The following is a 15115-nucleotide window of genomic DNA, read 5'->3' on the forward strand; positions in this document are numbered from 1 at the left end:
ATCAGGCAGAGAGAGAACCTCCATAACAGTCCTCATCAGGCAGAGAGAGACCCTCCCTAACAGTCCTCATCAGGCAGAGAGAGACCCTCCATAACAGTCCTCATCAGGCAGAGAGAGACCCTCCATAACAGTCCTCATCAGGCAGAGAGAGAACCTCCATAACAGTCCTCATCAGGCAGAGAGAGACCCTCCATAACAGTCCTCATCAGGCAGAGAGAGAACCTCTCTAACAGTCCTCATCAGGCAGAGAGAGAACCTCCCTAACAGTCCTCATCAGGTAGAGAGAGAACCTCCCTAACAATCCTCATCAGGCAGAGAGAGATCCTCCCTAACAGTCCTCATCAGGCAGAGAGAGAACCTCCATAACAGTCCTCATCAGGCAGAGAGAGACCCTCCATAACAGTCCTCATCAGGCAGTGAGAGAACCTCTCTAACAGTCCTCATCAGGCAGAGAGAGACCCTCCATAACAGTCCTCATCAGGCAGAGAGAGACCATCCATAACAGTCCTCATCAGGCAGAGAGAGAACCTCCCTAACAGTTCTCATCAGGCAGAGAGAGACCCTCCATAACAGTCCTCATCAGGCAGAGAGAGACCCTCTATAACAGTCCTCATCAGGCAGAGAGAGAACATCCATAACAGTCCTCATCAGGCAGAGAGAGACCCTCTATAACAGTCCTCATCAGGCAGAGAGAGAACCTCCATAACAGTCCTCATCAGGCAGAGAGAGACCCTCCCTAACAGTCCTCATCAGGCAGAGAGAGACCCTCCATAACAGTCCTCATCAGGCAGAGAGAGACCCTCCATAACAGTCCTCATCAGGCAGAGAGAGAACCTCCATAACAGTCCTCATCAGGCAGAGAGAGACCCTCCATAACAGTCCTCATCAGGCAGAGAGAGAACCTCTCTAACAGTCCTCATCAGGCAGAGAGAGAACCTCCCTAACAGTCCTCATCAGGCAGAGAGAGACCCTCCATAACAGTCCTCATCAGGCAGAGAGAGAACCTCCCTAACAGTCCTCATCAGGCAGAGAGAGACCCTCTATAACAGTCCTCATCAGGCAGAGAGAGAACCTCCATAACAGTCCTCATCAGGCAGAGAGAGACCCTCCCTAACAGTCCTGATCAGGCAGAGAGAGACCCTCCATAACAGTCCTCATCAGGCAGAGAGAGACCCTCCATAACAGTCCTCATCAGGCAGAGAGAGAACCTCCATAACAGTCCTCATCAGGCAGAGAGAGACCCTCCATAACAGTCCTCATCAGGCAGAGAGAGAACCTCTCTAACAGTCCTCATCAGGCAGAGAGAGAACCTCCCTAACAGTCCTCATCAGGTAGAGAGAGAACCTCCCTAACAATCCTCATCAGGCAGAGAGAGATCCTCCCTAACAGTCCTCATCAGGCAGAGAGAGAACCTCCATAACAGTCCTCATCAGGCAGAGAGAGACCCTCCATAACAGTCCTCATCAGGCAGAGAGAGAACCTCTATAACAGTCCTCATCAGGCAGAGAGAGAACCTCCATAACAGTCCTCATCAGGCAGAGAGAGACCCTCCCTAACAGTCCTCATCAGGCAGAGAGAGACCCTCCATAACAGTCCTCATCAGGCAGAGAGAGACCCTCCATAACAGTCCTCATCAGGCAGAGAGAGAACCTCCATAACAGTCCTCATCAGGCAGAGAGAGACTCTCCATAACAGTCCTCATCAGGCAGAGAGAGAACCTCTCTAACAGTCCTCATCAGGCAGAGAGAGAACCTCCCTAACAGTCCTCATCAGGTAGAGAGAGAACCTCCCTAACAATCCTCATCAGGCAGAGAGAGATCCTCCCTAACAGTCCTCATCAGGCAGAGAGAGAACCTCCATAACAGTCCTCATCAGGCAGAGAGAGACCCTCCATAACAGTCCTCATCAGGCAGAGAGAGAACCTCTCTAACAGTCCTCATCAGGCAGAGAGAGAACCTCCATAACAGTCCTCATCAGGCAGAGAGAGACCCTCCCTAACAGTCCTCATCAGGCAGAGAGAGACCCTTCATAACAGTCCTCATCAGGCAGAGAGAGAACCTCCATAACGGTCCTCATCAGGCAGAGAGATACCCTTCATAACAGTCCTCATCAGGCAAAGAGAGAACCTCCATAACAGTCCTCATCAGGCAGAGAGAGACCCTCCATAACGGTCCTCATCAGGCAGAGAGATACCCTCCTTAACAGTCCTCATCAGGCAGAGAGATACCCTCCATAACGGTCCTCATCAGGCAGAGAAATGCTTACTTACAAGCCCCTGAACCAACAATGCAGTTTAAATTTGAAAAAATAAATAAGAATAACAAATAAAAGTAACAAATAATGAAAGAGAATGGTGTAAGGTATCTGTTTGACCAATAGGAATGATCCTGAGGACTTCCAACACCACATGTTCAGAGTACAGCCGTACAGTTACCGTAGAAACAAGCTCAATTTATTTTAATTAAGGCCATCTAATTAAGGCCCTGCCTCCCCTCTCAATCCCTGTCTCCCCTCTCACTCTCAATCCCTGTCTCCCCTCTCACTCTCAATCCCTGTCTCCCCTCTCAATCCCTGTCTCCCCTCTCAATCCCCGTCTCCCCTCTCAATCCCTGTCTCCCCTCTCAATCCCTGTCTCCCCTCTCAATCCCTGTCTCCCCTCTCACTCTCAATCCCTGTCTCCCCTCTCACTCTCAATCCCTGTCTCCCCTCTCACTCTCAATCCCTGTCTCCCCTCTCACTCTCAATCCCTGCCTCCCCTCTCAATCCCTGTCTCCCCTCTCAATCCCTGTCTCCCCTCTCAATCCCTGTCTCCCTTCTCAATCCCTGTCTCCCCTCTCAATCCCTGTCTCGCCTCTCAATCCCGGTCTCCCCTCTCAATCCCTGTCTCCCCTCTCAATCCCCTCTCACTCTCAATCCCTGTCTCCCCTCTCAATCCCTGTCTCCCCTCTCAATCCCTGTCTCCCCTCTCAATCCCTGTCTCCCCTCTCAATCCCTGTCTCCCCTCTCACTCTCACTCCATGTCTCCCCTCTCACTCTCAATCCCTGTCTCCCCTCTCACTCTCAATCCCTGTCTCCCCTCTCACTCTCAATCCCTGTCTCCCCTCACTCTCAATCCCTGTCTCCCCTCACTCTCAATCCCTGTCTCCCCCCTCACTCTCAATCCCTGTCTCCCCTCTCACTCTCAATCCCTGTCTCCCCTCTCACTCTCAATCCCTGTCTCCCCTCTCACTCTCAATCCCTGTCTCCCCTCACTCTCAATCCCTGTCTCCCCTCACTCTCAATCCCTGTCTCCCCCCTCACTCTCAATCCCTGTCTCCCCTCTCACTCTCAATCCCTGTCTCCCCTCTCAATCCCCTCTCACTCTCAATCCTGTCTCCCCTCTCAATCCCTGTCTCCCCTCTCAATCCCTGTCTCCCCTCTCAATCCCTGTCTCCCCTCTCAATCCCTGTCTCCCCTCTCAATCCCTGTCTCCCCTCTCACTCTCACTCCATGTCTCCCTCTCACTCTCAATCCCTGTCTCCCCTCTCACTCTCAATCCCTGTCTCCCCTCTCAATCCCTGTCTCCCCTCTCACTCTCAATCCCTGTCTCCCCTCTCACTCTCAATCCCTGTCTCCCCTCTCACTCTCAATCCCTGTCTCCCCTCTCACTCTCAATCCCTGCCTCCCCTCTCAATCCCTGTCTCCCCTCTCAATCCCTGTCTCCCCTCTCAATCCCTGTCTCCCCTCTCAATCCCTGTCTCCCCTCTCAATCCCTGTCTCCCCTCTCAATCCCTGTCTCCCCTCTCAATCCCTGTCTCCCCTCTCAATCCCTGTCTCCCCTCTCAACCCCTGTCTCCCCTCTCAATCCTGTCTCCCTCTCAATCCCTGTCTCCCCTCTCAATCCCTGTCTCCCCTCTCAATCCCTGTCTCCCCTCTCACTCTCACTCCATGTCTCCCCTCTCACTCTCAATCCCTGTCTCCCCTCTCACTCTCAATCCCTGTCTCCCCTCTCACTCTCAATCCCTGTCTCCCCTCTCACTCTCAATCCCTGTCTCCCCTCACTCTCAATCCCTGTCTCCCCTCACTCTCAATCCCTGTCTCCACCCTCACTCTCAATCCCTGTCTCCCCTCTCACTCTCAATCCCTGTCTCCCCTCTCACTCTCAATCCCTGTCTCCCCTCTCACTCTCACTCTCAATCTCTGTCTCCCCTCTCACTCTCAATCCCTGTCTCCCCTCTCAATCCCTGTCTCCCCTCTCAATCCCTGTCTCCCCTCTCAATCCCTGTCTCCCCTCTCAATCCCTGTCTCCCCTCTCAACCCCTGTCTCCCCTCTCAATCCCTGTCTCCCCTCTCAATCCCTGTCTCCCCTCTCAATCCCTGTCTCCCCTCTCAATCCCTGTCTCCCCTCTCACTCTCACTCCATGTCTCCCCTCTCACTCTCAATCCCTGTCTCCCCTCTCACTCTCAATCCCTGTCTCCCCTCTCACTCTCAATCCCTGTCTCCCCTCACTCTCAATCCCTGTCTCCCCTCACTCTCAATCCCTGTCTCCACCCTCACTCTCAATCCCTGTCTCCCCTCTCACTCTCAATCCCTGTCTCCCCTCTCACTCTCAATCCCTGTCTCCCCTCTCACTCTCACTCTCAATCTCTGTCTCCCCTCTCACTCTCAATCCCTGTCTCCCCTCTCAATCCCTGTCTCCCCTCTCAATCCCTGTCTCCCCTCTCAATCCCTGTCTCCCCTCTCAATCCCTGTCTCCCCTCTCAATCCCTGTCTCCCCTCTCAATCCCGGTCTCCCCTCTCAATCCCTGTCTCCCCTGTCAATCCCCTCTCACTCTCAATCCCTGTCTCCCCTCTCAATCCCTGTCTCCCCTCTCAATCCCTGTCTCCCCTCTCAATCCCTGTCTCCCTCTCAATCCCTGTCTCCCCTCTCACTCTCACTCCATGTCTCCCCTCTCACTCTCAATCCCTGTCTCCCCTCTCAATTGACCATCTCTTCATCTTGATGTTTCCCATCTCCCCCCTTCCGCTCTCCTTCTCTCTCCTCCTCTCTCTTTCTCTCCTCCTCCCTCCTCCTCTCCCCTTCTCCCTCTTCCTCCCTCCTCCTCCCTCTTCCTCCCTCTTCCTCCCTCCTCCCCTCTTCTCCTCCCTCCTCCCCTCTCCTCCTCCCTCCTCCCCTCTCCTCCTCCCTCATCCTCTCTCCTCCTCCCTCCTCCTCTGCCCTACTCTCTCCTCCTCTCCCCTCCTCTCTCCTCCTCTCACGTTCTCCTCCCTCCTCTTCTCTCCTCCTCCCTGCTCTCCCCTCCTCTCTCCTCCTCTCACATTCTCCTCTTCTCTCCTCCTCCCTCCTCTCCCCTCCTCTCTCCTCTCTCATCCTCCTCTCCCCTCTTCTCTCCTCTTCTCTCCAGAGACTGCCCTGTGAGGAGCTTTATATGCCACCTATCATTCTGAAGATCATCGACAACAGACAGTTTGGGAGGAAACCGGTGGTGGGACAGTGTACAATCAGGAACCTGGAGGACTATCGCTGTACCCCTGAGGAAGAGGGGGAGGAGGAAGAGGACGAGCTTGGTAAGAGAGGGATAGAGAGAGGAGGGAGGGGGCTGGAGGAAGACGAGATGAAAAGGAGTACGTTGAGTTACTGGCTGTAAAGAAAATATGGTGTTTGTTGATAAAGGAAGGTACATAAACACAACATAAAACATATCACTGTCCTGGAAACGTCACGTGGACCGTTACGAACCTTCTGCTGTGTGTATTATTCAGAGGAGGTTGTCCAGACGCCTCGTGACGATGTTCTGATCGACATCGATGACAAGGAACCCCTCATCACCTCACAGGTAGGCTCTGTCACCTATCAACCAGCCAATCGATTGATCAATCAGTCAGTCAAACAACAAGTTAACCAACAGATTGATCAACCAACTAACCAACTGATAAATCAATCAATGAATTCAACAAAACAAACAGGAGAAGATGACGGTGGGCATTGATCTTTCTCCAGCATGCACCTTTGACCTGTGTGAGTGTTGATTGGTGGAGAAAGATCAGACAATTAACACAGAGTATGGACATTATACTCCAATAACGTAAAGTTGAAAATGTTCATTTAAGTTCAATGCAAAAATCGCATTGCACTGTGAGTTATATAGAACCTACTCCCATCCCCATCCCCACCCCCTGACCTCCAGCCTGACCCTGAGCTCAGTCATCTCCATGACCCTGGTCCTATATCTCATGACCCTGGTCCTATATCTCATGACCCTGGTCCTATATCTCATGACCCTGGTCCTATATCTCCATGACCCTGGTACTATATCTCATGACCCTGGTCCTATATCTCCATGACCCTGGTACTATGTCTCCATGACCCTGGTACTATATCTCCATGACCCTGGTACTATGTCTCCATGACCCTGGTCCTATATCTCCATGACCCTGGTCCTATATCTCATGACCCTGGTCCTATATCTCCATGACCCTGGTCCTATATCTCCATGACCCTGGTCCTATATCTCCATGACCCTGGTCCTATATCTCCATGACCCTGGTCCTATGTCTCCATGACCCTGTTCCTATATCTCCATGACCCTGGTCCTATATCTCCATGACCCTGGTCCTATATCTCCATGACCCTGGTCCTATATCTCCATGACCCTATAGGGCTGGGTACATAGCTGGGAACAGGGCTGGATAGAGGGTTGGGTACAGGGTTGGGTACAGGGTTGGGTACAGGGTTGGGTACAGGACTGGGTAGAGGGTTGGGTACAGGGTTGGGTACAGAGCTGGGTACAGGGCTGGATAGGGGGTTGGGTACAGGGCTGGGTACAGGGCTGGGTACAGGGCTAGGTACAGAGCTGGGTACAGGGTTGGATAGAGGGCTGGGTTACAGGGTTGGGTACAGGACTGGATAGAGGGCTGGGTTACAGGGTTGGCTACAGGGCTGGGTACAGGGTTGGATAGAGGGCTGGGTTACAGGGCTGGGTACAGGGTTGGCTACAGGGCTGGGTACAGGGTTGGATAGAGGGCTGGGTTACAGTGTTGGCTACAGAGCTGGGTACAGGGTTGGCTACAGGGCTGGGTTACAGGGTTGGGTACAGGGCTGGATAGAGGGCTGGGTACTGGGCTGGGTACAGGGCTGGGTACAGGGCTGGATAGAGGGCTGGGTACTGGGCTGGGTACAGGGCTGGGTACAGGGTTGGGTACAGGGCTGGATAGAGGGCTGGGTACTGGGCTGGGTTACAGGGTTGGGTACTGGGCTGGGTTACAGGGTTGGGTACAGGGCTGGATAGAGGGCTGGGTACTGGGCTGGGTACTGGGTTGGGTACAGGGCTGGATAGAGGGCTGGGTTACAGGGTTGGGTACAGGGTTGGGTACAGGGCTGGATAGAGGGCTGGGTTACAGGGTTGGGTACAGGGTTGGGTACAGGGCTGGATAGAGGGCTGGGTACAGGGTTGGCTACAGGGTTGGATAGATGGCTGGGTACAGGGTTGGGTACAGGGTTGGCTACAGGGCTGTGTACAGGGTTGGGTACAGGGTTGGATAGAGGGCTGGGTTACAGGGTTGGCTACATGGTTGGGTACAGGGCCCCTCTGGTATATAAACCCTCCTCTGGTAGATATACCCTCCTCTGGTATTAAGACCCTCCTCTGGTAGATAGACCCTCTGGTATATAGACCCTCCTCTGGTAGATAGACCCTCCTCTGGTAGATAGACCCTCCTCTGGTAGATAGACCCTCCTCTGGTAGATAGACCCTCTGGTATATAGACCCTCCTCTGGTAGATAGACCCTCCTCTGGTTTATAGTCCCTCCTCTGTTAGATAGACCCTCCTCTGGTATATATACCCTCCTCTGGTAGATAAACTCTCCTCTGGTAGATAGACCCTCCTCTGGTAGATAGACTCTCCTCTGGTAGATAGACTCTCCTCTGGTAGATAGACTCTCCTCTGGTAGATAGACCCTCCTCTGGTATATAGACCCTCTGGTATATAGACCCTCCTCTGGTATATAGACCCTCCTCTGGTATATAGACCCTCCTCTGGTAGATATACCCTTCTCTGTTAGATAGACCCTCCTCTGGTAGATAGACCCTCTGGTATATAGACCCTCTGGTAGATAGACCCTCTGGTAGATAGACCCTCCTCTGGTAGATAGACCCTCCTCTGGTAGATAGACCCTCTGGTAGATAGACCCTCTGGTATATAGACCCTCCTCTGGTAGATAGACCCTCTGGTATATAGACCTTCCTCTGGTATATAGACCCTCCTCTGATAGATAGACCCTCCTCTGGTAGATAGACCCCCCTCTGGTATATAGACCCTCTGGTAGATAGACCCTCCTCTGGTAGATAGACCCTCTGGTATATAGACCCTCCTCTGGTATATAGACCCTCCTCTGGTAGATAACCCTCTGGTAGATAGACCCTCCTCTGGTAGATAGACCCTCTTGTAGATAGACCATCCTCTGGTAGATATACCCTCCTCTGGTAGATAGACCCTCCTCTGGTAGATATACCCTCCTCTGGTTTATAGACCCTCCTCTGGTATATAGACCCTCCTCTGGTAGATAGACCCTCCTCTGGTTTATAGACCCTCCTCTGGCAGATAGACCCTCCTCTGGTAGATAGACCCTCCTCTGGTAGATAGACCCTCCTCTGGTAGATAGACCCTCCTCTGGTTTATAGACCCTCCTCTGGTATATAGACCCTCCTCTGGTAGATAGACCCTCCTCTGGTTTATAGACCCTCCTCTGGCAGATAGACCCTCCTCTGGTTTATAGACTCTCCTCTGGCAGATAGACCCTCCTCTGGTAGATAGACCCTCCTCTGGTTTATAGACCCTCCTCTGGTAGATAGACCCTCCTCTGGTAGATGGACCCTCCTCTGGTAGATAGACCCTCCTCTGGTAGATAGACCTCCCTCTGGTATTTCACCCTTGACTTAGTGGCCCGACAGCTGGGGTATTCTAGTGGCAAGAAACTGAGTTTGGCAGGCCTGGAAGTGAACATGGAGTCTTGTTCTCTGAAAAGCGACCAGCTCATTGGATGGAAAGTCAGAACAGAGGGTAACCACCAGAGATTTCGCCAATTCCCCAGCGTGACGACCTACTAAAATACAAACAATATAGGGAATGTCAGAAAAGGAAAGAAAAGAAGAGATTTGGGAGAATAAAATAAGAGATTTGGGAGGGATTAAGGAGATTGGAAAATGGTTTCCATGTTCCAGTTGTAACCCTCCTGTCTCTGTGTGTTTAAATCATTGGATAAAGAGAAGAAAGAACGGATGAGGAGAGGGAGAAAGGAGAGACAGGGGAGAGGGAATAGAGAGATAGAGGAAGGAGAGACTGAGAGAAAGGGAGATGGGGTAGACAGGAGAGAGAAAGAGAGAGAGGGAAGATGGGAGAGAGAAAGGAGAGACGGGGGAGAGAAAGAGAGAGAGGGGAGAAGGAGAGAGAAAGAGAGCGAGGGGAGAGGGAAGAGAGATTGAGAGAGAAAGAAAGAGAGAGAGAAAGAAAGAGAGAGAGTGGAGAAGGAGAGAGAACGAGAGAGAGGGGAGAGGAAAGAGAGAAGGAGAGAGAAAGAGAGAGGGGAGAGGGAAGAGAGAAGGAAAGAGAAAGAGAGAGAAGAGAGAAGGAAAGAGAGAGAGGGGAGAGGGGAGAGGAGAGGGAAGAGAGAAGGAAAGAGAAAAAGAGAGAGGGGAGAGGGAAGAGAGAAGGAAAGAGAGAGAGGGGAGAGAAAGAGAGAGAGGGGAGAGAGAGGGGAGAGGGAAGAGAGAAGGAAAGAGAGAGAGGGGAGAGAAAGAGAGAGAGGGGAGAGAAAGAGAGAGAGAGGGGAGAGAAAGAGAGAGAGGGGGGAGAGAAAGAGAGAGAGGAGAGAAAGAGAGAGAGGGGAGAGAAAGAGAGAGAGAGAGAGAAAGAGAGAGAGAGAGAGAAAGAGAGAGAGAGGGCAGAGAAAGAGAGAGAGAGGGGAGAGAAAGAGAAAGAGAGAGGGGAGAGAAAGAGAAAGAGAGGGGGGGAGAGAAAGAGAAAGAGAGAGGGGAGAGAGAGAGGGGAGAGAAAGAGAGAGAGAGGGGAGAGAAAGAGAGAGAGAGAAGAGAGAAGGAAAGAGAAAGAGAGAGGGGAGAGGGAAGAGAAAGAGAAAGAGAGAGGGGAGAGGGAAGAGAGAAGGAAAGAGAAAGAGAGAGAGGGGGGAGAGAGAGAGGGGAGAGAAAGAGAGAGAGAGGGGAGAGAAAGAGAGACAGGGAAGAGAGAAGGAGAGAGGGGGAGTGTTTTAACGAGTGGAGACGACCTCGAGTCTTGCGGTTTTTACAATGACCACCATCTGCAGAAATGTGGGCTGCATCATCATTGTTGGAACGTGTTTAGTTACGCTCCTGTTTGTACACACACACACACACACACACAAAAAAAATGGCACTTACACATTTTCCTCTAGCCTTGTCACGTTTTCCTCCATACAGACATTGAGACAATCTAAGACGCTGGCCGGTTTTTAGTTTTAGTTCACTGACAAAGGACAGAGCAGGAGAGCGAAGGTTTCGAGAGCATTAATAGGGTTCACATAAGAGTAAGACATGATAACCAACCGCTGACAAGGCTTTACCCTGTACCTCTTAGTTTCAAATGGTTAGTTAACACAACAGCAGTCTCCTAGTTTCATAGGGTTAGTTGTCTCCTAGTTTCATATGGTTAGTTGTCTCCTAGTTTCATATGGTTAGTTGTCTCTTAGTTTCATAGGGTTAGTTGTCTCCTAGTTTCATATGGTTAGTTGTCTCCTAGTTTCATATGGTTAGTTGTCTCTTAGTTTCATATGGTTAGTTGTCTCCTAGTTTCATATGGTTAGTTGTCTCTTAGTTTCATAGGGTTAGTTGTCTCCTAGTTTCATATACAGTGCCTTGCGAAAGTATTCGGCCCCCTTGAACTTTGCGACCTTTTGCCACATTTCAGGCTTCAAACATAAAGATATAAAACTGTATTTTTTTGTGAAGAATCAACAACAAGTGGGACACAATCATGAAGTGGAACGACATTTATTGGATATTTCAAAGTTTTTTAACAAATCAAAAACTGAAAAATTGGGCGTGCAAAATTATTCAGCCCCCTGAAGTTAATACTTTGTAGCGCCACCTTTTGCTGCGATTACAGCTGTAAGTCGCTTGGGGTATGTCTCTATCAGTTTTGCACATCGAGAGACTAAAATTTTTTCCCATTCCTCCTTGCAAAACAGCTCGAGCTCAGTGAGGTTGGATGGAGAGCATTTGTGAACAGCAGTTTTCAGTTCTTTCCACAGATTCTCGATTGGATTCAGGTCTGGACTTTGACTTGGCCATTCTAACACCTGGATATGTTTATTTTTGAACCATTCCATTGTAGATTTTGCTTTATGTTTTGGATCATTGTCTTGTTGGAAGACAAATCTCCGTCCCAGTCTCAGGTCTTTTGCAGACTCCATCAGGTTTTCTTCCAGAATGGTCCTGTATTTGGCTCCATCCATCTTCCCATCAATTTGAACCATCTTCCCTGTCCCTGCTGAAGAAAAGCAGGCCCAAACCATGATGCTGCCACCACCATGTTTGACAGTGGGGATGGTGTGGTCAGGGTGATGAGCTGTGTTGCTTTTATGCCAAACATAACGTTTTGCATTGTTGCCAAAAAGTTCAATATTGGTTTCATCTGACCAGAGCACCTTCTTCCACATGTTTGGTGTGTCTCCCAGGTGGCTTGTGGCAAACTTTAAACGACACTTTTTATGGATATCTTTAAGAAATGGCTTTCTTCTTGCCACTCTTCCATAAAGGCCAGATTTGTGCAATATACGACTGATTGTTGTCCCATGGACAGAGTCTCCCACCTCAGCTGTAGATCTCTGCAGTTCATCCAGAGTGATCATGGGCCTCTTGGCTGCATCGCTGATCAGTCTTCTCCTTGTATGAGCTGAAAGTTTAGAGGGACGGCCAGATCTTGGTAGATTTGCAGTGGTCTGATACTCCTTCCATTTCAATATTATCGCTTGCACAGTGCTCCTTGGGATGTTTAAAGCTTGGGAAATCTTTTTGTATCCAAATCCGGCTTTAAACTTCTTCACAACAGTATCTCGGACCTGCCTGGTGTGTTCCTTGTTCTTCATGATGCTCTCTGCGCTTTTAACGGACCTCTGAGACTATCACAGTGCAGGTGCATTTATACGGAGGCTTGATTACACACAGGTGGATTGTATTTATCATCATTAGTCATTTAGGTCAACATTGGATCATTCAGAGATCCTCACTGAACAAACTCTGGAGAGAGTTTGCTGCACTGAAAGTAAAGGGGCTGAATAATTTTGCACGCCCAATTTTTCAGTTTTTGATTTGTTAAAAAAGTTTGAAATATCCAATAAATGTCGTCCCACTTGTTGTTGATTCCTCACAAAAAAATACAGTTTTATATCTTTATGTTTGAAGCCTGAAATGTGGCAAAAGGTTGCAAAGTTCAAGGGGGCCGAATACTTTCGCAAGGCACTGTAGTTAGTTGTCTCCTAGTTTCATAGGGTTAGTTGTCTCTTAGTTTCATAGGGTTAGTTGTCTCCTAGTTTCATAGGGTTAGTTGTCTCTTTCATATGGTTAGTTGTCTCTTAGTTTCATAGGGTTAGTTGTCTCCTAGTTTCATATAGTTAGTTGTCTCCTAGTTTCATTTAGTTAGTTGTCTCCTAGTTTCATATGGTTAGTTGTCTCTTAGTTTCATATGGTTAGTTGTCTCCTAGTTTCAAAGGGTTAGTTGTCTCTTTCATATGGTTAGTTGTGTCTTAGTTTCATAGGGTTAGTTGTCTCCTAGTTTCATATAGTTAGTTGTCTCCTAGTTTCATAGGGTTAGTTGTCTCTTAGTTTCATAGGGTTAGTTGTCTCCTAGTTTCATAGGGTTAGTTGTCTCTTTCATATGGTTAGTTGTCTCTTAGTTTCATAGGGTTAGTTGTCTCCTAGTTTCATATAGTTAGTTGTCTCCTAGTTTCATTTAGTTAGTTGTCTCCTAGTTTCATATGGTTAGTTGTCTCTTAGTTTCATATGGTTAGTTGTCTCCTAGTTTCATAGGGTTAGTTGTCTCTTTCATATGGTTAGTTGTGTCTTAGTTTCATAGGGTTAGTTGTCTCCTAGTTTCATATAGTTAGTTGTCTCCTAGTTTCATAGGGTTAGTTGTCTCCTAGTTTCATAGGGTTAGTTGTCTCCTAGTTTCATATGGTTAGTTGTCTCTTTCATATGGTTAGTTGTCTCTTAGTTTCATATGGTTAGTTGTCTCCTAGTTTCATATAGTTAGTTGTCTCCTAGTTTCATAGGGTTAGTTGTCTCTTAGTTTCATATGGTTAGTTGTCTCCTAGTTTCATATGGTTAGTTGTCTCCTAGTTTCATATGGTTAGTTGTCTCTTTCATATGGTTAGTTGTCTCCTAGTTTCATATGGTTAGTTGTCTCTTTCATATGGTTAGTTGTCTCTTAGTTTCATATGGTTAGTTGTCTCTTAGTCTCATATGGTTAGTTGTCTCCTAGTCTCATATGGTTAGTTGTCTCCTAGTTTCATATGGTTAGTTGTCTCCTAGTTTCATATGGTTAGTTAACACAACAGCAGGCTAACTATTATTTTCATATGGTTAGTTAACAGATGACTGCATTGTAAGTACATTATTTACCTTCGGAGGTGAATGTATCAAACCAGTTTTCGTGATAAAAGCGTGTTGTTGTTGGTCACTCTCCTTAGTAAACAATAGCATGGTATTTTTCACTGTAATATCTGCTGGACAGATTCACAATAACTGAAGCATTCAGTTCAACATCAGACTAACGATCCAGCGTCTTAAAACAATTCCATGTGCATTCAGAAAGTATTCAGACCCCTAGACTTTTCCCACTTTTTTAAAAACATATTTTGCCTTATTCTAAAATGGATAAACGTTTTTGCAAATGTATTAAAAATAAATTGAAATATCACATTTGCATAAGTATTCAGCCCCTTTACTCAGTACTTTGTTGAAGCACCTTTGACAGCGATTACAGCCTCAAGTCTTCTTGGGTAATGATGCTACAAGCGTGGCACACCTGTATTTGGGGAGTTTCTCCCATTCTTCTCTGCAGATCCTCTCAAGCTCTGTCAGGTTGGATGGGGAGCGTCGCAGCTATTTTCAAGTCTCTCTAGAGATGTTAGATCAGGTTCAAGTCCGAGTTCTGGCTGAACCATTCAAGGACATTCAGAGACTTGTCCCGAAGCCACCCCTGCGTTATCTTGGCTGTGTGCTTGGGGTCGTTGTCCTGTCGGAAGGTGAACCTTCGCCACCAGTCTGAGGTCCTGAGGAGCTCTGGAGCAGGTTTTCATCAAGGACCTCTCTGTTTCATCAAGGATCTCTCTGTTTCATCAAGGATCTCTGTTTCATCAAGGATCTCTGTTTCATCAAGGATCTCTGTTTCATCAAGGATCTCTGTTTCATCAAGGATCTCTGTTTCATCAAGGATCTCTGTTTCATCAAGGATCTCTGTTTCATCAAGGATCTCTGTTTCATCAAGGATCTCTGTTTCATCAAGGACCTCTCTGTTTCATCAAGGATCTCTGTTTCATCAAGGACCTCTCTGTTTCATCAAGGATCTCTGTTTCATCAAGGACCTCTCTGTTTCATCAAGGATCTCTGTTTCATCAAGGACCTCTCTGTTTCATCAAGGATCTCTGTTTCATCAAGGACCTCTCTGTACTTTGTTCCATTCATCTTTCTCATCTGTGTCTGAATACTTATGTATAAATAAGGTATTTCTGTTTAAAAAGTATACATTTGCATGAATTGTAATTGTGTGTAGATTGATGAGAACATTTTGTCATTTAAATCAATTTTTAGAATAAGGCTGTAACGTAACAAAATGTGGAAAAATGTCAAGAGGTCTGAATACTTAGCAGCTTAGTAAAAATGCATCGTTTGGGGTTCACACAAATGAGAGGCCTGCAACCACATGGAGACCCGAGGAAACCAGTGTGTATAAGCAGACCTGTCTGATCTAAGAGCCATGGTGCCGTAGGGTTTTTCACCAAGGGACCGGTTTAATAGGACAAAAATGCGCTGTCATCAAACTCTGGCTTTGGGGTTGTGGGACCCAAAATATTTTTTAAAACATTTTTTGTATGATGCATCG

General features: G+C 48.3%; 1 protein-coding gene across 1 annotated transcript in view; it reads left to right on the forward strand.

Annotated features, from left to right (window-relative positions):
* dysf (dysferlin, limb girdle muscular dystrophy 2B (autosomal recessive)) overlaps window positions 1-15115 on the forward strand; it is a gene marked incomplete in the record, with an annotated part of 244093 nt that overhangs the window by 202915 nt on the left and 26063 nt on the right. Inside the window, 2 exon segments of the mRNA XM_031793059.1 lie at window positions 5386-5548; window positions 5744-5817. Of these exon segments, the coding sequence (XP_031648919.1) occupies window positions 5386-5548; window positions 5744-5817 (237 nt within the window).

Source organism: Oncorhynchus kisutch, linkage group LG16, assembly GCF_002021735.2.
Source record: "Oncorhynchus kisutch isolate 150728-3 linkage group LG16, Okis_V2, whole genome shotgun sequence".
Taxonomy (NCBI): domain Eukaryota; kingdom Metazoa; phylum Chordata; class Actinopteri; order Salmoniformes; family Salmonidae; genus Oncorhynchus; species Oncorhynchus kisutch.